This window comes from Salvelinus sp. IW2-2015, unplaced genomic scaffold, assembly GCF_002910315.2.
Source record: "Salvelinus sp. IW2-2015 unplaced genomic scaffold, ASM291031v2 Un_scaffold694, whole genome shotgun sequence".
Lineage (NCBI taxonomy): Eukaryota > Metazoa > Chordata > Actinopteri > Salmoniformes > Salmonidae > Salvelinus > Salvelinus sp. IW2-2015.
In genome coordinates, this window is record NW_019942597.1 from 24,650 (window position 1) to 47,544 (window position 22,895).

General features: G+C 42.6%; 1 protein-coding gene across 1 annotated transcript in view; it reads left to right on the forward strand.

The window, feature by feature from the left end:
- LOC112068760 (SEC14 domain and spectrin repeat-containing protein 1) overlaps positions 1 to 22,895 on the forward strand; it is a 40,410-nt gene that overhangs the window by 11,759 nt on the left and 5,756 nt on the right. Inside the window, exons 7-13 of the mRNA XM_070438294.1 lie at positions 10,428 to 10,541; positions 10,922 to 11,016; positions 11,174 to 11,229; positions 13,041 to 13,144; positions 13,324 to 13,434; positions 19,332 to 19,454; positions 20,572 to 20,766. Of these exons, the coding sequence (XP_070294395.1) occupies positions 10,428 to 10,541; positions 10,922 to 11,016; positions 11,174 to 11,229; positions 13,041 to 13,144; positions 13,324 to 13,434; positions 19,332 to 19,454; positions 20,572 to 20,766 (798 nt within the window). The remainder of the gene's footprint in view (positions 1 to 10,427; positions 10,542 to 10,921; positions 11,017 to 11,173; positions 11,230 to 13,040; positions 13,145 to 13,323; positions 13,435 to 19,331; positions 19,455 to 20,571; positions 20,767 to 22,895) is intronic.

Consider the following 22,895-nt stretch of genomic DNA (forward strand, 5'->3'; position numbering starts at 1 on the left):
TCTGATCGTTTAGTGTTCTGGTTCTGCATATCTCCTGATACTTGGAGGATCAGGTCTCTGCAGTCACTCTGCAGTCAGTCTGCCAGTCATGTCTCTGCAGTCAGGTCTCTGCAGTCAGTCTCTGCAGTCAGGTCTCTGCAGTCAGGTCTCTGCAGTCAGGTCTCTGCAGTCAGGTCTCTGCAGTCGTCTCTGCAGTCAGTCTCTGCCAGTTCTGCAGTCATGTCTCTGCAGTTCAAGGTCTCTGCAGTCAGGTCTCTGCAGTTCAGGTCTGTCGGCAGTCAGGTCTCTGCAGTCAGGTCTCTGCGAAGCTCAGGTCTCTGCAGTCAGGTCTCTGCACAGTCATGTCCTCTGCAGTCAGTCTGCTGCAGTCAGGTCTCTGCAGTCAGGTCAGTCTTCTGCAGTCAGGTCTCTGCTAGTCCAGTGTCTCTGCAGTCAGGTCTCTGAAGCAGGTCTCTGCAGTCAGGTCTCTGTCAGTGCAGGTCTCTGCAGTCAGGTCTCTGCAGTCATCTTCTGTGCAGGTCTCTGCAGCAGGTCTCTCAGTCAGGTCTCTGCAGTCAGGTCAGTCGGTCTCTGCAGTCAAGGTCTCTGCAGTCATCTTGCAGTCGGTCTCTCAGTCATGTCTCTCAGTGCGGTCTCTGCAGTGCATGTCTCTGCAGTCAGGTCTCTGCAGTCAGGTCTCATGCAGGTACAGGTCGCAGCAGTCAGTCTCTTCAGTCAGGTCTCTGCAGATCAGGTCTTCTGCAGTCAGGTCTCTGCAGTTCAGGTCTCTGTCAGTCCAGGGTCTCTGCAGTCATGTCTCTGCAGTCAGGTCTCTGCCAGTCAGGTCTCTGCCAGTTCAGGTCTCTGCAGTCATTCTCTCCCTGCAGTTCATGTCTCTGCAGTCAGGTCTCTGCATTCAGGTCTCTGGCAGTCAGCGTCATCTGCAGTCATGGTTCTGCAAGTCAGGTTCCTCTGCAGTCCAGGTCTCTGCAGTCCAGCGTCTCTGCCAGCGTCTGATGCGGTTTGGTCGGAGCTAGGACGTATTATGTTCATGTTCACCATACCGGCGGGTATTTGGGTGTGATTTAAAGGTTAGAGTATGACATTATGTAAAGCTTTAATTTGATTAAAACAAACCATCCATATTACAGTAGACTACTGAGAATTTGGGATACAGAGGGTTCATCTCGTATGTGGGCTTAAGCTCTCTCTTTTCCCTTTATTACATTTTGATGTTGCAGCAGCTCTCACTTTAATTTCTCTGGTGAGGGAGTATAAGTGATTTCTCTGTGTACAGGTTTAGGATGCGAATATCTGATATTTCACTGAGTAATATTCAAAGCATAGACTGGTGATGAAGCACATCATAGTAATAAGACAAGACATATTTTTTTTCACTTTACACTCATTGGTACCCCATTTTTACTCCAAACAACAGGTATGGCTGCCAGATAGATCCAGTTACATCTCAACAAAAACACACCCACACATGACCATCAGAGACAGGCAGATATCAAAATCTCTATGGGTGAAAAGCTAGTAAGTGATGACGAGAAGTGAAGTTATTTGGAAATCCTGATGAAAATATTTTCCTCTCTTTCTGACAGGAAGTAACCAGGTTGTGTTCGTGTAGAGGTCAGAAATATTTCCTAGTGCTGTCTATCCCAGGTGGTGGTAGGCTGACTCGCTGTGCTCATCACACCTGCATTCAAAACACTATTTGAATTTATTTTAGATACGCTAGCGCAATGGAACCAATAGAATATTTGCAAAAACTGCAAACTCCAGCCAGGCTAAAGGCAAATGCTCAAAGATATTTGAAATATTTGCAGTAGTATTGACCCAGGTCTGGTGTTTCTCTCATCTGTCATGGACAACTGTACCTCTTATCCACGTGATACATCCTGAACAGGCCTGTACTGTGTGTGTGTGTGTGTGTGTGTGTGTGTGTGTGTGTGTGTGTGTGTGTGTGTGTGTGTGTGTGTGTGTGTGTGTGTGTGTGTGTGTGTGTGTGTGTGTGTGTGTGTGTGTGTTGTGTGTGTGTGTGTGTGTGTGTGGTTGTGCTGTGTGTGTGTGTGTGTGAGAGAGAGTGAGAGAGTGTGAACCAGAACCAACAGGCCTGTAACAAGCCTATATGGCAGGAGGACAGATGAGTCAGCGAGAGATAGGAGAAACAGCTGTGGAGGCTAACAGCCTTTGTTTAGAGAGAGACATGTCTGCATAGGCCTCTCCCAGATTCCTATTCCACATTCCCAGATTCTAGAGAAAGTCTTACTTGAATGTCCACATTGATGTGTCGAAGAGGGGTCTTTACCTAGAGTTGTCTCTGAATTCTTAGCATTTATGTGGGGACTTTCTTTACCCAGTACGAGAGATCATAATCGCAAAAGACCACCAGCTGTGATTAGGCCCTGTCCTGCCTGCTTGATCAATTGTTTCTAAATGTCAAGTGAATGTCGCATTTATTATGCCTAACCTTGGGTAGCATTTCCAACTGGAGGGGATTACCAGTGGGGATTTAATCAGTTCTGACTCCATAGAGCAGTGGTTCCCAAACTTTTTATTGTCCCGTACCCCTTCAAACATTCAACCTCCATCTGCGTACCCCCTTTAGCACCAGGGTCAGCGCACTCTCAAATGTTATTTTTTGCAATCATTGTAAGCCTGCCACACACACACTATACGATACATTTATTAAACAATAGAATGCGTGTGAGTTTTTGTCACAACCCGGCTCGTGGGAAGTGACAAAGAGCTCTTATAGGACCAGGGCACAAATAATAATATTATAATAATCAATAATTTTGCTCTTTATTTAGCCATCTTACATATAAAACCTTGTTTGTTCATAAAAAATTGTGAATAACTCACCACAGGTTAATGAGAAGGGTGTGCTTGAAAGAATCCCCATAACTCTGCAATGTTGTGTTGTATTGGAGAGAGTTTCAGTCTTAAATCATTTTCCACACACAGTCTGTGCTTGTATTTAGTTTTCATGCTAGTGAGGGCCGAGAATCCACTCTCACATAGGTACGTGGTTGCAAAGTGCATCAGTGTCTTAACAGAGCGATTTGCAAAGGCAGAAAATCCAGAAATCTGGCAGTGGCTTCTGATTAAATTAAATTTTCATAGAACCGCTTGTTGCAATTTCGATGAGGCTCTCTTGTTCAGATATCGGTAAGTGGACTGGAGGCAGGGCATGAAAGGATAACGAATCCAGTTGTTTTGTCGTCCGTTTCGGGAAAGTACCTGAGTAATTGCACACCCAGCTCACTCAGGTGCTTCGCTATATCACATCTGACATTGTAAGCTTGAGTTTTTTGCACACAAAAAATCATACAATGATGGAAAGACCTGTGTGTTGTCCTTGTTAATGCAGACAGAAAAGAACTCCAACTTCTTAATCATAGCCTCAATTTTGTCCCGCACATTGAATATAGTTGAGGAGAGTCCCCGTAATCCTAGATTCAGATCATTCAGGCGAGAAAAAAACGTTTTATTTATTTTATTTCACCTTTATTTAACCAGGTAGGCCAGTTGAGAACAAGTTCTCATTTACAACTGCGACCTGGCCAAGAAAAAGCAAAGCAGTGCGACACAAACAACAATACAGAGTTACACATAGGATAAACAAACGTACAGTCAATAACACAATAGAAAAATCTGTATACAGTGTGTGCAAATGAAGTAAGGAGGTAAGGCAATAAATAGGCCATAGTGGCGAAGTTATTACTATTTAGCAATTAAACACTGGAGTAATAGATGTGCAGATGAGGATGTGCGAATAGAAATAATGGGGTGCAAAAGAGCAGAAAAACAAAAACAAATATGGGAATGAGGTAGGTAGTTGGATGGGCTATTTACAGATGGGCTGTGTACAGCTGCAGCGATCGGTAAGCTGCTCTGACAGCTGATGCTTAAAGTTAGTGAGGGAGATATAAGTCTCCAACTTCAGTGATTTTTGCAATTCTTTCCAGTCATTGGCAGCAGAGAACTGGAAGGAACGGCAGGCAAAAGGAAGTGTTGGCTTTGGGGATGACCAGTGAAATATACCTGCTGGAGCGCGTGCTACAGATGGGTGTTGCTATGGTGACCAGTGAGCTGAGATAAGACGGAGCTTTACCTAGCAAAGACTTATAGATGACCTGGAGCCAGTGGGTTTGGTGACGAATATGTAGCGATGACCCAGCCAACGAGGCATACAGGTCGCAGTGGTGGGTAGTATATGGGCTTTGTTGACAAAACGGATGGCACTGTGATTGACTGCATCCAATTTGCAGAGTAGAGTGTTGGAAGCTATCACCCAGATAGCCCAGTTGTTTGAGAAACTCGTCATCATGCAAGCGTCAGACATGTGAAATCATGGTCAGTAAAGAAAACTTGGTCAGTAAAGAAAAAAAAATGTATCAATACTTTGCCCCTGACAACCAGCGCACTGCTGTATGTTGTAAAAGCGTCACGTGGTTGCTACCCATATCATTGCATAATGCAGAAAGATACATAAGAGTACAGTGGTCTTGGGGGATTGGAGGGACGCCATGTGCGACTGACGTGTTTTCCGTTTGCTCCCGTGGTATTCTTAAAGTTTATGTGAATTTTGCAGCAGAACCGTATCTATTTTCAAATATTAGTTTGGTGATCCCTTTCCGTAAAAACCAAGACTACATTGCTTCCGAATGTCAGCATGTCGACGAAACATAAGGCCATGTGTGAGTATGGACTGCGATTCCCCGGCCGTTTATGGCTATCTCATGATGGTAAAGACTACACATTTGAGTCTCCGGATGAGCTATGTCTCACATTCAACGTCACATCAAGAAGTCTTGAACTTGCTCACAGTTCAGCAACTGTTGCTTGCGAACTGTGGATAGTAAGTAACCCACCTGTGGTACAATTATGTTTAGTTATAACATGCTAGTCTTGTATAGTTGGGGAGTTGGCGAGTTGAATTGTTCAGTTCTCATGTTGTCATTCTGTCTTTTAATTATTTTTTCCTGTACCTTTTCCAAACATCTACCATCGTATATTATTACTCTGAGACAAGTTATTCTGGGGTTTTTGGGCGCTCATTGCTTTTCCATTCTATGCTCTAATGACAGGGTTGTATAACGGGAATGCCCAGAGGGGCCGAAATAATGCGATCAAGTACATTTCGTGGAACATCAAAGGGTTAATAACCCGGTGAAGCGTAAGAGGGTGTTGACACACTTAAAGGGTTTGAATGCAAATGTTGCATTTCTACAAGAGACTCACTTGAGGACTGGTGAGCATTTTAGGATGCGTAGGAATGGGTTGGTCAAATGTTCCACTCTAACTTTCATAGTAAATCAAGAGGTGCTGCCATTTTGGTTGATAGCTACTCCCTTTGTAGCTTCTGAGGTTATTGCTGATCCTAAGGGACGATACGTCATAGTAACCGGTAAACTGTTTTCTACCCCTCTTGTTTTGGCTAGTGTTTATGCTCCCAATTGGGATGACACAAGTTTCATTTCTTCCTTTTGTCTGCTATAACCCAATTTAGATTCTCATTTGTTGATTTTAGGGGGGGATTTCGACTGTAACATGTCCCCAGTTCTTGACAAGTCCTCACGAACAACTACAGGCCCATCTAAATGTGCCCTACTTATTCAATCCTTTCTTCAGAAATATGCCATGTTTGAGGCCTGGCGTTTCCTACATCCTACAGATAGACAGTATTCCTTTTATTCTCATGTTCATCAAACATACTCCCGGATTGATTACTTATTTTTGGACAAAAAACTTCTGCCTAATCTTCGGCAGTGTACTTACAAGAGTATTGTTATTTCTGACCATTCACCATTAGTGCTTGAACTAGTTTCCCCAGCGACCTCCTATGTGTTATCAATGGCGTCTTAACCCCATTTTACTCTCAGATAAGGAYTTTGTCAATTTCATTTCTTCTGAAATCACCTTATTCCTAGAAATTAATTCAACGCCAGATATGTCCTGCTCTACCATATGGGAGTCTCTCAAAGCATACCTACGTGGCCAAATTATTTCTTATACAGCCAACCAAAACAGAGTTAGCTCTCAGCGACTTCGGGACCTGAGCGAGTCCATAGCCACATTGGATGAGAAGTATGCTACGGATCCTTCCTCTGATCTGCCTAAAGAGCGCCAACTACTCCAATCTGAATTTGATGAGCTTTCTACCAGGCAAGCTGAAGAGTTACTCTTGCGAGCTCGGTACAGAGTGTATGAACAAGGCGACAAGGCCAGTAAACTCCTTGCACATCAGATCCATAAATCTGAGGCCTCACGTCTAATCCCACAAATAAGGACCCCGTCTGGTGCCACCACAGTTATACATAAAGAGATCAATGATCAATTCAAACAATTTTACTCTGCGCTATACACCTCTGAATCCCCTCAAGACCCTTTGCTGATTGATTCCTTCTTTAATGGCCTGAATATGCCTTCAATTGATACAGACTCCCATGACTGGCTAGAAGAAGAATTTACACCTGAGGAGATTGCAACAGTAGTGTTGGCAATGAAAAGTGGTAAATCACCGGGTCCGGACGGTTTTCCAACCGAATTTTACAGGACGTTTTCTGGTCTGCTTTGCCCATTCTTGTCTCGATTATTTGCAGAGTGCCTTAATACCTCAAAGCTACCGCCTAGTCTTTATCAGGCTTCAATTTCATTACTATTAAATAAAAACAAAGACCCCCTGGAATGTGGATCCTATCGCCCAATCTCGCTTTTAAACTGTGATTACAAAATCATAGCCAAGCTTTTAGCCATCCGTATGGAAGGCTTGCTGCACCAAGTAATACACTCTGACCAGACTGGCTTTGTGAGAAATAGGCATTTGTTTTTCAATATTAGGCGCCTTATGAATATACTGTACTCCCCAGCGTCGGAGGACCCGGAGGTGGTGGTCTCACTTGATGCGGAAAAAGCGTTTGACCGCGTTGAGTGGGATTACCTAACAGTTCCCCTTTATAGATTTGGCATTGGCCCCAAATTCATTGCGTGGATAAAGATTCTTTATTTTTCCCCCATGGCTTCGGTACGGACTAACAACTTGTCTTCTGACTATTTTCCCTTGCACCGCGGATCGAGACAGGGTTGTCCACTCTCCCCCTGTTTGCTTTGGCAATCGAGCCTCTCGCCATTGCACTACGCTCTAATGATGCCATTCAAGGAATAATCAGGACGGGCTTAGAGCAGAAAGTCTCGCTATATGCGGACAACCTCCTTTTGTTTATCTCTAACCCTGATACCTCATTGCCACGCGCCTTATCTGTTCTTAAAAAGTTTGGATCAATCTCAGGGTACAAGCTGAATCTAGGCAAGAGTGAGCTTTTTCCTGTAAACAAGGCTGCTTTAAAGTGCTCTTTTACAAGTTCTCAGTTTAGGATTGTCCGGGATCAATTCACCTACTTGGGAGTTAAAGTGACAAGGAAATATTCAAATTTGTTTCAGGAGAACTTTGTTGCTCTAGCAGACAGTTTGAAACAATCTTTTACTTTTTGGAATTCGCTACCTCTTTCTCTTATCGGAAGGATTAATGTCATTAAAATGAGTGTGTTGCCCAAATTTTTATATTTATTTCAATGTTTACCCATTTTTATTCCAAAATATTATTTCACTGGATCAAACATTCATACATTTTATTTGGGATGGCAAGGTACCACGGATTGGTAGAAAACATTTACAGAAGCCTAAGTCATTGGGTGGTTTAGCTACCCAATTGGCTGCAATTGGGCATACCATTGGGCTGCAAATTTCAGAGCCCTTCTGTACTGGCTGCAGACTGATCCTACTGGCCCTAGACCACTCTGGGTCCAGATGGAGTCTAAATCGTGTAAACCTGCTGCACTTTCTTCTGTGTTGTGCTCGTCTCTCCCAGTGTCCCTGGGCAAAAAGTGTGTCAACCCAATTGTAAAGCAGTCTCTTAAAATTTGGAATCAGTTCCGTTTAGCCTTTAGCCTCCGAGGGTTTTCTCTATCAGGCCCGATCAATTAGAACATTTTATTTCCTCCATCTTTGAATGATGGGGCTTTTGGCATCTGGCACTCACTAGGCCTCTCCTTACTAGCCCAATTATTCTGATGATACATTTGCCTCTTTTGCTCAGCTACAGGAAAAGTTCAACCTACCCCAATCCCACTTTTTCCGCTACCTCCAGACTAGGAACTTTGTCAGAGCTAACACACCTGAATTTCCCCATAGGCCTGCAAATACAGCTATAGAGAGCATCTTGGAGCTGAACAAGCTTCCTAGGGGCGCAATTTCAGATGTATATGCAATCATTCATGACTTACAGAACCCTTCTTTGGTGCCTTTAAAGACTTGATGGGAAAAGGATTTGGGGGAGGAACTTGGGGAAGACACCTAGGAATCTGTGCTGCACAGGGTGCATTCGTCCTCTTTTAGCACTAGACACAGCCTCATTCAATTCAAGGTGGTTCACCGTATCCACTGTTCTGGGGCCAAACTTGGAAGAATATTCTCTGATTTTGATCCTACCTGTGTCAGATGTAAAATGGAACCAGCCACACTGTTGCATATGTTCTGGGGCTGTCATAAACTGTCAGGTTTCTGGGAATTCATATTTAAATGTTTCTCTGATATATATGACACTGTTATAGATCCGTCTCCCCTTACAGCCCTTTTTGGAGTACTGCCCATAGGTACCCCCCTGTCAAGAATCCAGTCGGACACTGTTGCTTATACAACTCTTTTTGCTAGACGGCTAATACTACAGAACTGGAAGATGGCAGCGTGGGGGGGGGGGGGGCGGGGCATAAGGTTGATGTGCTTATTGATTGTGACCTGCGGATGCCTTGTTCATCTTGCCCGGGCAGGGACTAAAATGTGAGCTTGGTTTTCCCAGTTATTTTTATTTAAACATTTTGTTCACGCCTACATAAAAACAATTATTTTTCATTTTTTATTTTAAGCATTGTAAACTTTTTATTTTTGGTCCAGTGGATGGTCGGTCTGTGGCCATGACTGTCTGTGAGTGGTTGCATTTCTCCACCCCTATCCCTTGACTGTTAACAGGAACAATGGTGAGGTGTTTGCTCTGTCCTGTACTATAGATTGCCCTTTAACCTTTGTAGCCTTCTGCCTGGTGTGTTTAACTTGTCTAAAGTATGGTATCTTTAAAGCTTTTTTTTTTTTATGTATTATTAGTTTTTTTCTAGTTGAGTATATTATTTATTGCTTTGTGTTGTCTTGCCTGGTGTGTGTGTGTGTGGTGGTGTGTGTGTGTGTGTGTGTGTGTGTGTGTGTGTGTGTGTGTGTGTGTGTGTGTGTGTGTGTGTGTGTGTGTGTGTGTGTGTGTGTGTGTGTGTGTGTGTGTGTGTGTGTGTGTGTGTGTGTAAAACTTAATAAACAGAGTTTTCAAAAAAAAGAAAAGAGTACAGTGTCTTTGCTTTAACAAAGTTAACCATTTTCACTGTAGTGTGCTGGAAACGTCTTTCAAGCTGTCAGGCATTCCCTTGGCAGCAAGAGCCTCCCGTGGATGCTGCAGTGTACTCAAGTGGCGTTGGGGAGCAACTGCTTGCACACACGTTACCACTCCACTATGTCTCCCTGTCATGGCTTTTGCGCCATCAGTACAGATATCGTCACATCTTGACCACCAAAGTCCATTTGATGTCACAAAGCTGTCCAGTACTTAAAACATATCCTCTCATGTTGTCCTGGTTTCCAGTGGTTTGCAGAAGAGGATGTCTTCCTTAATTGACCCCCCATAAACGTAACGGACATATACCAGGAGCTGTGCCAGGCCCGCCACGTCTGTTAACTCATCCAGCTGTAACGCGTATAATTCACTGGCTTATATGCGAAGCAGTAATTGTTTCCAAACATCTCCTGCCATTTCATTGATGCGTCGTGAAACAGTGTTGTTTGATGAAGGCATTGTCTGTGTAGTTTTTGGGGCCTTTTCCCCCAGCATTGTGCCAGCCATATCCGCGGCAGCAGGAAGAATGAAGTCCTCCACAATAGTATGGGGCTTGCCTGTCCTAGCCACTCAGTAGCTCACCATATAAGACGCTTCTAGCCCCTTCTTATTAATGGTATTTAAACATGTCTTACTACTCGAAAGTCGTCTTTATTCTCGCTCAAAAAACTCCCATGGCTTATTTTTCAAATGATCATGTTTCGTTTCTAAATGTCTGCACAAGAGTGAAGGTTTCCCGCGAGAGAGTAACGGTTAATGTTATTGGATGTTAATTATTTGACTAGGCTACCTGTAGTTGACATTGTGTTGTTATTTCGCTGAACACTAGATGGTTTCATTTTATTTTTGGCAGTGAAACGAGGCTACTCAGCTCAGGCGAGAAAAAAACCTCACCCAAATGTATAGCCCTGTTGGAAAATATAAATGTACTGTTTGAAAATGTGAAGAAAAAAAAGAAAAAATTATTATAAATAAAATAATACTTTCTCCCACTCCTCTGTTCCAGGTCATTCTGGTATCTGCCAATAAGCTCACACGCTACATCGAGCCCTGTCAGCTGACTGATGAGTTTGGAGGAAGTCTGGTGTACGATCACATAGACTGGGTGAACAAAAGACTGGTAAGCCGCCATTGCAATACATCCCCAATGTGACTGTACAATTACTGTTTAAAGCACCAAATGATTTGGAAATGATTTGCAACTCGGATAATAATGGCTTTGGATGAGATCAAAGACGTTTATGATTTATCAGATTACTTGCTTATAAAGTTAATGTACATATTACCAATGTTTACATCAACACCATAACAATACAGACACATGCAAACAAATACCACCAACCTTGGTTGTGTGGCAATAAAGTATATTGTATCTTGTATGTCAAAATCAGCCTCATAGTTTGAGGAAGGCAAGTTCAAATTGAGTTCATCTCTGCCTGTGTCCATATGTGCATTATGTTTTGTATGACACACAACTTACAAAAGTGTTTTCCTTCTCAGGTCTTTGAAAAGTTTACCAAGGAGTCCACATCCCTTCTAGATGAGCTGCTGGTCATCAATGACAGTGAGAAAAGCAGCCAGTTGGACAAAGAAAGGTATTTATTTGACCAACATGTTGACATTTATTTGTTTTCTTTAAAAGTGCCCAATGATTGAGGAATTGTTTGTGGCAGTGGAATTGCAGCACATTATATTGTTTATGACATGTTTATTTAGGCCAGTAAAGACATTGCTTTCTTATCTTTCTCCCAGGCCACCAGATTGTAACTTCCTACCATCGTTGGATCCTGAAACAGTTCTACAAACTGGTAATTATTCTACTTTTGTCAAATCTTTATGCAAACTTCTCAATACCAGTAGCCAAGCAAGTAGTGCTGTGTGGTTCTAAACCAGGTTGGGCTCTGTTAAGTTTAATGGGATGCGATACAGGGATGATTTGAAGCTAGAATGTTAACCACCATGGTTAGCCGTGCACGCCGCCAGCAGAGAACACGTTTCCACTTGGCTAAAACCTTCAGTAAACTAACTCTTAGGGTACGTCCCAAATGGCAGTCTATTCCCTATGGCCCTGTTGAAAAGTATTGCAATCTAGGGTGCGGTTTCAGGTCTAGTGGTGAGTAGTGCGTTACTTGAATGGTTTTACTACAATGAAAATATTTACTGAGACAGCTCTGGTAGAGAGTGGGAGGCCAGAGCTGGGCTGTGTCCCAAATAGCACCTTATTCCCTTTATAGTGCAGTACTTTTGACCAGGACCCATAGGTGCACTATAAAGGGAATAAGGTGCCATATTGGACGCAGCCCTGGAAGGCCAGCACATAGCAGAGCTGGCCCAATGAAAGGAGCTTTGTCTGGGGGTTGTGGAATGGACAGTCAGCTCAACGTGTCTCTGGTACTGTGCTTGCCACGGAAGAACTCACTCTGGATGGGTCCTAAATGGCACCCTATTATTTACATAGTGCACTACTTTTGACCAGAAACCTATGGGCCCTTTTCAAACATTGTGCATTATATAGAGAATAGGGTACAATCTGTTCTGTTTCTCTCTCTCTCTCTCTCTCTGAGCAAATGCCAAGCGTGCGCTCTCTCTCTCTCTCTCTTTCTTTCTCTCTATCTCTGAGTGAATGCCATTCATAATGAATACGGAAAGGGCTTGTTTGTGTAGTTGTGTTGTTACAGGCACAACAGAGAGGCTAGGGGATACAGCATGAGATAGAATAAGAGCATGTATATGATATGAGAAGAATTCTCTGTCCTATTTGTTGTGTGCCTTTGTCAAGGAAAGGACTTGGAAGGCTTTCCGATGTAATATTTCACTGGTTGGGATGTTGTTGATGTTGGTATTATGAATAAATGAATATCAATTTTTCTCCTGAAGTACTCCTCGACAACAATGTACATCTGATATGTATTTTGTAACTTAATGGATGACAATTAAGGATGTGCTGCTTGTCGTACACATTGTACACAGTCCATATATACATTTAGCAACAGGGGGTAAATCGTGGCCGCCACAAAAAAATACAAATTAATTCAATTAAGTTAAGATTGGAAAAAATAAATCGGGATAATAAACCTAAACGATTAAAAACGACCAAAATAAAAACTAGACAGTCAGGGAGAATCTAAAATTTAAAAAATGTCATGGCATGGGGCCTCGATTGATTTTGTGATAATGTTTGAGTCACTTAGATAGCATAAGAACAAGGCATAAGCCATGGCAAAATGTGTATCATTTAAGGACATTTGTTTTAAAACTGAAAATGTTCTCTCAGCCCCATGGCAAAATGTGTAGAATTGCAGGAAATTCACTTTGAAACTGCATTTTTTTTTCTCAGACCCATGTCAAAATATGTAGAATTGCAGGAAACTAGCTTTAAAACATTAAAATGTTCTCTCTGTCCCATGGCAAAATGTGTAGAATTGCAGCAACATTTTGTCTCTGCAGCCACTACCACGCCCCCCCCCCTCTTTCTCTCTCCCCCATCTCTCTCTCCTGCTCTCTTTCACCCACTCTTACCCCTTTATCTCCTCCCTCCCTCTCTCTCTCTGTCATTCATTATCTCTCCCCCTGTCACTACCATTCCCCCTCTGATCATCCGCACCTCTCTCCCCTCCAGGCCATGAGTTGCTGTCGGAGCTGCAGCAGCGGCGGTTTAACGGGGCAGAGGGAGGTGGTGTGGCCTGGTCCCCCATGGATGACGAGCTACTGGCCCAGCCACAGGTACAATGGAATAGAATCACTTTTTATTTCCCAGAGGGAACTTCAGTTGTGTCAATTCAGATAAGATGTAAAAATATATAGTAAACATATAACAGCAAAATTCACACATAACATACAAATACGATATACAATAAATCCAAAGACTATATGCAAGGTAAGTACATTTTCAATTATTTCAGGTCATGAAACTGCTGGATTCCCTCAGAGAACAATACACCAAGTACCAGGAGGTGTGTCGCCAACGCAGCAAACGATCCCAGCTGGAGGATATACAGACCAAGGTCATGCAGGTACTGCACACACACTGCCCTATATCACATCACACACACACATATGCACGCACAGAGATGCGAAAACACACACTGTTCACACACTGCACACACACACTATGACGTCGTCAACACCAGCCCACTGACAAGCCTACACACACTGCCCTAATGGATCCAAAACACCAGCGTAGTGAAAGACTGAGGCCAGGATTCAAACAAACGGATATTTCAGACATCGCACTGCCTTGACTTAGGCCCAATGCCATCAACAACAGCAGACCAGTGACCAGACTGAGGGAGACAAGTGTAGAATAGGGCTGCTCTTTTTTCCATTGTCTTTTGCACTTTGTTTCAGAGAGGTTAAAAAGCTATACACACACACAGGATTTCATGAGGATTAGTTCACCAGACATCCAGAGAAAGACCCAGTGGTTGTAATTCTCAGGAACTAGGGAATGTGATGCTTCAGTGGAACTTAATTTTCAATTGAAGCCTTGCCTTCAGTGTATTCAAAGCCAGACCCTGGTGATAAATTGTCTGACTGTCCCTGTAACCAACTCATATTAAAACCTTTTCGGTTAGGTCTTCTCGTTCCAAAGTCAGCGTTACATACCACTGGATGGAAAAGCTAACTTCCCAAAGGCTGTTGACTTCTAGTCTCTGGCAGGGTTACTCATCAGTCGGCACACATGGCTACACACGCACGCACGCACGCACGCACGCACGCACACACACACACACACACACACACACACACACACACACACACACACACACACCACACACACACACACACCACACACACACCACACCTCAGCTCACATGGCCACACACACACACACACCACACACACACCACACACACACACACACACACACACACACACACACACACACACACACACACACACACACACACACACACACACTCAGCACACATGGCCTTCATCCCAGCACACTTCTTCCTTGGCACTACCTAATTTCCTGTCTGTAACCATGAAGGGAAAACGCCTTTTCTCCCATTGGCCAATAGATTGAACTCTACTTTAGCATCTAAAACAGTGGTTCTCAACCTTTTTTGGTCACTGAACCCCCAATCACATATTTCTCTGACAGAAGTACCATTTCATTTGCAACTGACCATTAGACCTATGTTCTTATGAGTCTTCTCAATGTAGGCTACCCCCTGTGGATAGGCCTGGTGCCTCAGGGATACAATTTTGAATGTTTTACAGTGCAAAGCAGAACAATTTTGAATGTTTTACAGTGCAAAGCAGAACAATTTTGAATGTTTTACAGTGCAAAGCAGAACAATTTTGAATTTTTTACAGTGCAAAGCAGAACAATTTTGAATGTTTTACTGTGCAAAGCAGAACAATTTTGAATGTTTTACTGTGCAAAGCAGATTGGATGATAAAACTGTACCAATGAGGAAGTGAGCAGATGATGAGATGTGTTCCATGGAATGGATTCTATTTGAGATTTGACAGATTCTAGATTCTAAGGGAATGAGCTGTCTGTTGCTATGGTGATGAAGATGTTGTCCAGTAGGCAGGAGTCTAGGAACATATTGAGAAGGAACTGCCAGATTCGTCATAATAGCCCAGAAGTAAAACATTGAATACATGGAGAAGGGTGGAAAAAAAACACAATTTAAATGTATTTTTGAAAGGGCTGTGGTCACCATTCAATTAATACATTAAATATATATATGTCATGGTAGTGGGGAGCTATTTTATATTTTTTTCACAGGTCCATTATCTTCCGATTTACATCTTATAGCAACCAGTGGAGGCTCCTCAGAGGAAGGGAAGGACCATCCTCCTCAGTGAATATCATAAAAATAAAAATAGTGAAACGTTTAAAAATTCAGCCTTTTTAGATAAAACTTTTCAAAATGTATTCCCGTCACCAAATAATTTATTAAAATATAATGTTTTGCAATGGTGTAGCTGGAGGACAGATAGCTTCTGTACTCCTCTGGGTACAATGATTTCAATACAAAACCTAGGAGGCTCATGGTTCTCAACCCCCTTCCATAGAATTACACAGTAATTATGACAGCTTTGGGAGGACGTCCTCCAGCTTAGCAGAACTCTTGCAGCATGAACTGACACGTTGTCCACCCAATCAAAGGATCAGAGAATGAATCTGGTACTAAAAGCATAAGCTAGAGCTAGCTAGCACTTTATAAAATGTGGTGAGTAGTTGACTCAAAGAGAGAGAAAGACAATAGTTGAACAGTTTTTGAAAAAATGTATGTCTTCCAAAATTAAGAAGAAGCAAGAGAGAGAGAGAGATAGCTATATTTGGTTGTATTTTTTAAAACTTTCACTTTCACTTAGCTAGCAAATGCAGCTAGCTAGTTTAGCCTACCCAAACAGCTGGCTCAAACAGAGAGAGATGCTATGTTAGCTAGCTGGCTCTGGCTATCCAACACTGGAACTCTTCCAAGTCAAGGTAAGCTTTTGGTTTTATTAATTTATTGCCCTCTGGGTGTAACTGCTAAACTGCATTCTGATTGTACACTGTACTGCATGATTTTAGCGGGTTTACTAATGCGTTAATTCTAGTAGTTTTAGTTGACTATGACGTGACAACAATGTAGGATGTGTGTAGCGGTCAGAGGTCATTATATGAAGGTTTAGCTAGGAAAGGTTTTTTCGCTGGCCACAGACAGCTGATGTGTTGTGCACTGAAGTCCACAAGTGAAAAGTTGAGAGGAGGAGAGCACGTAGATTGTTGCGAGATAGAACTATATATACAACGAGCAAAGTCATCATGCTGTTTTTATGTGGCTGCTATGAAAGTAAACACTTTGCGTGTGATCAGGGGTGTATTCATTCTGCCGATTCTGTTGAAAAACATTTCTTAAATGGAAGCAAACGGAACAAAACGGGGATAAACATACAGTGGCAAGAAAAAGTATGTGAACCCTTTGGAATTACCTGGATTTCTGCATAGATTAGTCATAACATTTGATCTGATCTTCATCTTAGTCACAACAATAGACAACCACAGTGTGCTTAAACTAATAACACACAAGTTATTGTATTTTTCTTGTCTATATTGAATACATCTTTTAAACATTAGGTTGGGAAAAGTATGTGAACCCCTAGGCTAATGACTTTTCCAAAAGCTAATTGGAGTCAGGAGTCAGCTAACCTGTAGTCCAATCAATGAGACGAGATTGGAGATGTTGGTTATTGCTGTCCTGCCCTATAAAAAACACTCACAACATGTGAGTTTGCTATTCACAAGAAGCATTGCCTGATGTGAACCAAGCCTCGAACCAAAGATATCTCAGAAGACCTAAGATTAAGAATTGTTGACTTGCATCAAGCTGGAAAGGGTTACACAAGTATCTCTAAAAGTCTTGATGTTCATCAGTTCACAGTACGACAAATTGTCTTTAAATGGAGAAAGTTCAGCACTTTTGCTACTCTCCCTAGGAGTGGCCATCCTGAAAGGATGACTGCAAGTGCACATTGCAGAATGCTCAATGAGGTTAAGAAGAATCCTAGAGTGTCAGCTAAAGCCTTACAGAAATCTCTGGAACATGCTGACATCCCTTTTGACGAGTCTACGATACATAAAACACTAAACAAGAATGGTGTTCATGGGAGGACACAACGGAAGAAGCCACTGTCCAAAAAAAAACATTGATGCATGTCTGAAGTTCGCAAATGTGCACCTGGATGTTCCACAGCGCTTTTGGCAAAACATTCTGTGGACAGATAAAAAATAAAGTTGAGTTGTTTGAAAGGAACACACAACACTATGTGTGGAGAAAAAAAGGCACAGCACACCAACATCGAAACTTCATCCCAACTGTAAAGTCTGGTGGAGGGAGCATCATGGTTTGGGGCTGCTTTGCTGATCCGCAACTTCAGAAAACGTTTGGTTGAGTTTATTGCTGCCAAAAGAGGGTCAACCAGTTATTAAATCCAAGGGTTCACATACTTTTTCCACCCTGCACTGTGAACGTTTACACTGTGTGTTCAATAAAGACATGAAAACGTATAATTGTTTGTGTGTTATTAGTTTAAGCAGACTGTGTTTGTCTATTGTGGTGACTTAGATGAAGATCAGATCAAATGTTATAACCAATTTATGCAGAAATCCAGGTAATTCCAAAGGGTTCACATACTTTTTCTTGCCACTGTACCTAAATTTGTCCAACAGAAACTTTCATTTGCAACTGTTGGACTAATGATTACACCCTAGATCAGGATTTCCCAAACTCTGTCCTGGGTCCCGTCATAACGCTGCCGTTTGTTAGACTACATGTCGTTGTTTTCTCTTCAGAGGGCACTGGTGATATATTGTATGATTTTGTCGTTTCGCTTGACCGTGAGAACCACAAGTTCTTTCAAGTTTTGCACTGTATGCTCTGAAGGTTTGTATGAAAAAAAATGTATAGGCCTACTACTATAAGCCTACTATGAAATGTTTTCACGGCATCTAAACAGATTGTATCCCTCTCACTATACAGCTATACACATGGGTTAAATGTATAGTGTAGGACTATGAATTGGGCTGGTATATAGGCTATTTGCTAATCGGCTAATTATGTTCTGGACCACCAACTAGCTACAAGATCAGGAACAAATTGGCTGGAGGCCAAACATAGTTGCCAACCTCCATTGAATATTTTAAATTCAATCACCCCCTTCACCATAATCATCATCATCATTCAGATCGTAAACATTTTTGTGGATACAGTGCTTAAGGTGAAGAACTCGTGGTTCTCTCGTGAAGTGAAAGGATGTTGCTCACCAGTGTGCTCTGAAGAAGAAACAACGACACAATGTAGCCTAACAACATCACTCGCAAACTGCACAGGTGCGAGATTTGTTTCACTATAGAAGCACTGGTCCGCTTACATTTTTATTCCAGTTTGCATATCAAAATATTTAGGGGCATATCAGATGGTCTGCTCTTACTTCCCATTACAGTCACGCCAAGCATAGGGCTGCTATAAGATTGAAATAGGAAAATAATATATATGTGAAAAAAATATATGAAATAGCTCCCCAATACTGTGGTGACCACAGCCCTTCCGAAAATACATCTAAATGGTGTTTTAATGCGATTTTCCCCTCACCCTGCTCCGTGTATTCAATGTCTTCCATTTCAAATGTGTCTCCCAGTGTGGCTAGTTCCTGGGGTATTGTATGTTCCTAGGCAGCAGTAGGATTAGTTTGGCTTGGGGAGTTTGGCCTAGTTCTTATCTGCTGGGAGTAAAGATGCTGTGTAGTGAGTGGGGGAGTAGTTTGTAAGCTGTATTGCTCCAAGCTCTGTAGGAGACCGGCGGTAGAATTGCCTCACCAAGCTAAAAGCTGATGCAGAAGAAAACCGCTCTATCAAACTCAACACACTGAACCATTTCATCACCCCTCTTACACAGTTCAGTGGATTCTAAACACCTTTTATTGATCCTCTCTAAATGCTGCTTTAATATATTTGAACCAGATGTTGAATTAAATTGATCATGTTTTTCGATATTCCCTAATCAATATTTACTTTATAGGTAACCTGGCAAAACCTTGTTTTGTGCTGACACATGGTACACTATTTGTCTCATTATAAGACATTATAAATGTTCATACATGCTTTATAGTGATTATACCTTCTGGTTTTAAGTACCCCATTTTAACCGAAACAAACAAGTACCCCATTTAACCCAATCCCACACTGATTTAAATGTGTTCCAACCAGTAAGAGACCTCACAGATACCTGAAGGTATTTGATTGGTGGGCCTGGGGGGGAAGTGATAAAGCATTTGTTAATGATTGTGTCCAATCATCGACCTCACAGATGCCTGGAAGGTATTTGATTGGTTGGTCCTGGGGTGTGTGTCTGTGAGTCATGAAGTGTGTGTTAATGGGGTCTTTCTCTTCCTTGTTGCTATGCAGGTTGTGAATTGGCTGGAGGGGCCTGGCACAGAGCAGCTCCGGACACAGTGGGGGATCGGAGATTCCATCAGGGCCTCCCAGGCCCTGCAGCAGAAACATGAGGAGATAGAGAGCCAGCACAGCGTAAGGACAGAATAACACAACACACACTACAGACACAAAACTACAAACACAACACGACACAGCTTGCCAACAGCACAACTTTATTACATCACTCCTTGTTCAATGTTCATAATTACAGAGATGAGAAGAGGTGGGGAGATAGCTGCTAGTTCTGTGTGTGCCTCTCTTTCTTGCTTTCTCTCTCTCTGCAGAAGAAGCACTTGTCTTTGGAGCATCTTGAAGATCCCAATAATTAGGTCACCGAATATGATTATGAGTTTGGATTGTTAGGAAGAGTCTGTTAGCTGCCAGGAGATGTACTGTACTGTAACTGCTTTTTATAGATCATTAATCTCTGGTCTGAGGAGCACAGATAAAGCACTACTAGACAAAAAATATGGGGGACAAACAAGTTAAGTAAATAAGGTACAGTGTGTACATCTGGAAAAAGCTTGTTTGATTTCACTTACAAAACAGACAGATAGAGTGTTTGAAGCACAAATTAGAGCTTGCCCTTAACTTTTCCTCCCTGGATGTAGTATTGTCCTGCTCTTAGTCGTGGACAGACAGGCCAGGCCAGGAAGTGACTGCAGCAGCTGCAGCTGTTGGGTGTAACTAATGTTTCCCCTGGCTGGGTTTACATAAAAGACCCTGGTGAATCATTGCTCTGGGCCAAAGTGTGCCCTGGTGACCGAAAGAGAGAGAACCAGCCAGGGGAATGAAAGGCTAAAGCCAGAGTGAGGTCAAAACTAAAGATTGATGGTTAGGCTAAGGCGTGGTGTTGTCTCCAAGAGCCTTCAGCAGGTGGCGCTATTGATCTGAAGTGTTCTCAAGGTAATAACTATACCACAAAAACACTTCACTACAGCGTTCAACTCAATTACTGTACAGTAGGTTTGAACAGAATTTGAACAGCTTTGATACAGAAACATCTTTAGTGTGTGGTTCTTCTGTGTATTGAGCTTCTCTATGATAAACTGGCGTGTATATCAGAAAGCATTTTCCTGCTTTCTGGCCAAAGCCAGAGGGCCACAATGGAAATAAGTTGCAAACCATTGTGAAACTTGTGTGGCTGAATTGTGTTTCTAATTTGTGAAATCCAATCATAATGTATGTGTTATTGGTTGTGTATTTACAGGAGTGGTTTGCAGTATACGTAGAGCTGAACCAGCAGATAGCAGCGTTGCTGAGTGCTGGAGACGAGGAGGACCTAGTGGAGTTAAAGGGTCTTCAGCAGCAGCTCAGTGATGTCTGTTACAGACAGGCCAGCCAACTGGAGTCCAGACAGAACGTACTGCAGTCAGCACACGAGTTCCACGGCACAGCACAGGACGTATGTATCATTGATTGATTGATTTGAATGGATCATTACAAAATACGTATAAAGCCAAGAACAAGAACTACAGTGACTCCTACTCTAAATCACAAAGTCAATCCCTAGGCCTGGTCCATAGGCAATATGGCCACAATCAGAGGGCAAGATGGAGCTACAACCACCCATATTGCTTACACTTATCCAGTCATCTGATCTACATACGTGCCTAGGGTTGAAGGGATGGGGGTCATAATATACTGAAAAAAATACAATTTCAATGATTTTACTGAGTTACAGTTCATATAAAGAAATCAGTCAATTGAAATAAATTAATTAGGCCTTAATCTATGGATTTCACATGACTGGGAATACAGATATGCATCTGTTGGTCACAGATACCTGGGGGAAAAAGGTAGGGGTGTGGATCAGAAAGCCAATCAGTATCTAGTATGACCACCATTTGCCTCATGCGAGTTGATCAGGCTATTGATTATGGCCTATGGAATGTTGTCCCACTCCACTTCAATGGCTGTGTGAAGTTGCTGGATATAGGTGGGAACTGGAACACGCTGTCATACACGTTGATCCAGAGCATACCCAAACATGCTCAATGGGTGACATGTCTGGTGAGTATGGAAGAACTGGGACATTTTCAGCTTCCAGGAATTGTGTACGGATCCTTGCGACATGGGGCTGTGCATTATCATGCTGAAACATGAGGTGATGGCGGTGGATGAATGGCATGACAATGGGCCTCAGGATCTCGTAACAGTATCTCTGTGCATTCAAATTGCCATTGATAAAATGCAATCGTGTTCGTTGTCCATGGCTTATGTTCGTTGTCCGTAGCTTAACCCACCATGAGGCACTCTGTTCACAATGTTGACATCAGCAAACCGCTCGCCCACACGGCGCCATCACCTGCCATCTGCCCAGTACAGTTGGAACCGTAATTCATCTGTGAAGAGCACACTTCTCCAGCGTGCCAGTGGCCATCGAGGGTGAGCATTTGCCCACTGAAGTCTGTTGCGATGCCGAACTGCATTCAGGTCAACATTCTTCAGTTGTGCAAACCCACAGATTCATCAGCTGTCCAGGTGGCTGGTCTCAGACGATCCAGGTGAAGAAGCCAGATGTGGAGGTCCTGGGCTGGCATAGTTACATGTGGTCTGCGGTTGTGAGGCTGGTTGGATGTACTGCCAAATTCTCAAAAATGACGTTGGAGGCGGCTAATGGTACAGAAATGAACATTCAATTATCTGGCAACAGCTATGGTGGCATTCCTACAGTCAGCATGCCAATTGCACACTCCCTCAATTTGAGACATCTTTGGCATTGTGTTTTAGAGTGACATTTTATTTCACATTTTAAAGTGGCCCTTTATTGTACCCAACACAAGGTGCACCTGTGTAATGATCGTGCTGTTTAATCAGCTTCTTGATATGCCACAACTGTCAGATGGATGGATTACTACTGTAATGGTCCAGGTTACAAAGTGGCTCAGTGACTCGTGTTTGCATCTCAATGTGAAAAAAACTGTTTGCATGTTCTTCACAAAGAGGGCAACAGATGCTACTGAGCCAGATGTCTATGTGTCAGGGGAGAAGCTCCAGGTGGTATCTGATTTTAAGTACCTTGGCATCGTACTTGATTCCAACCTCTCTTTTAAAAAGCATGTGAAAAAGGTAATTCAAATAACCAAATTCAACCTAGCTAATTTCCGATTTATACGAAATTGTTTGACTACAGAGGTAGCAAAACTGTACTTCAAATCTATGATACTCCCCCACTTAACATACTGCTTGACTAGTTGGGCCCAAGCTTGCTGTACAACAGTAAGACCTATTCAGTCTGTCTACAAACAGGCTCTCAAAGTGCTTGATAGGAAGCCCAATAGCCATCATCACTGTCACATCCTCAGAAAGCATGAGCTCCTGAGTTGGGAAAATCTTGTGCAATACACCGATGCATGTCTTGTATTCAAGATCCTAAATGGCTTGGCTCCCCCTCCACTCAGTATTTTTGTTAAACAGAAAACCCAAACATATGGCAGCAGATCCACAAGGTCTGCCATGAGAGGTGACTGTATAGTTCCCCTAAGGAAAAGCACCTTTAGTAAATCCGCTTTCTCTGTGAGAGCTTCCCAT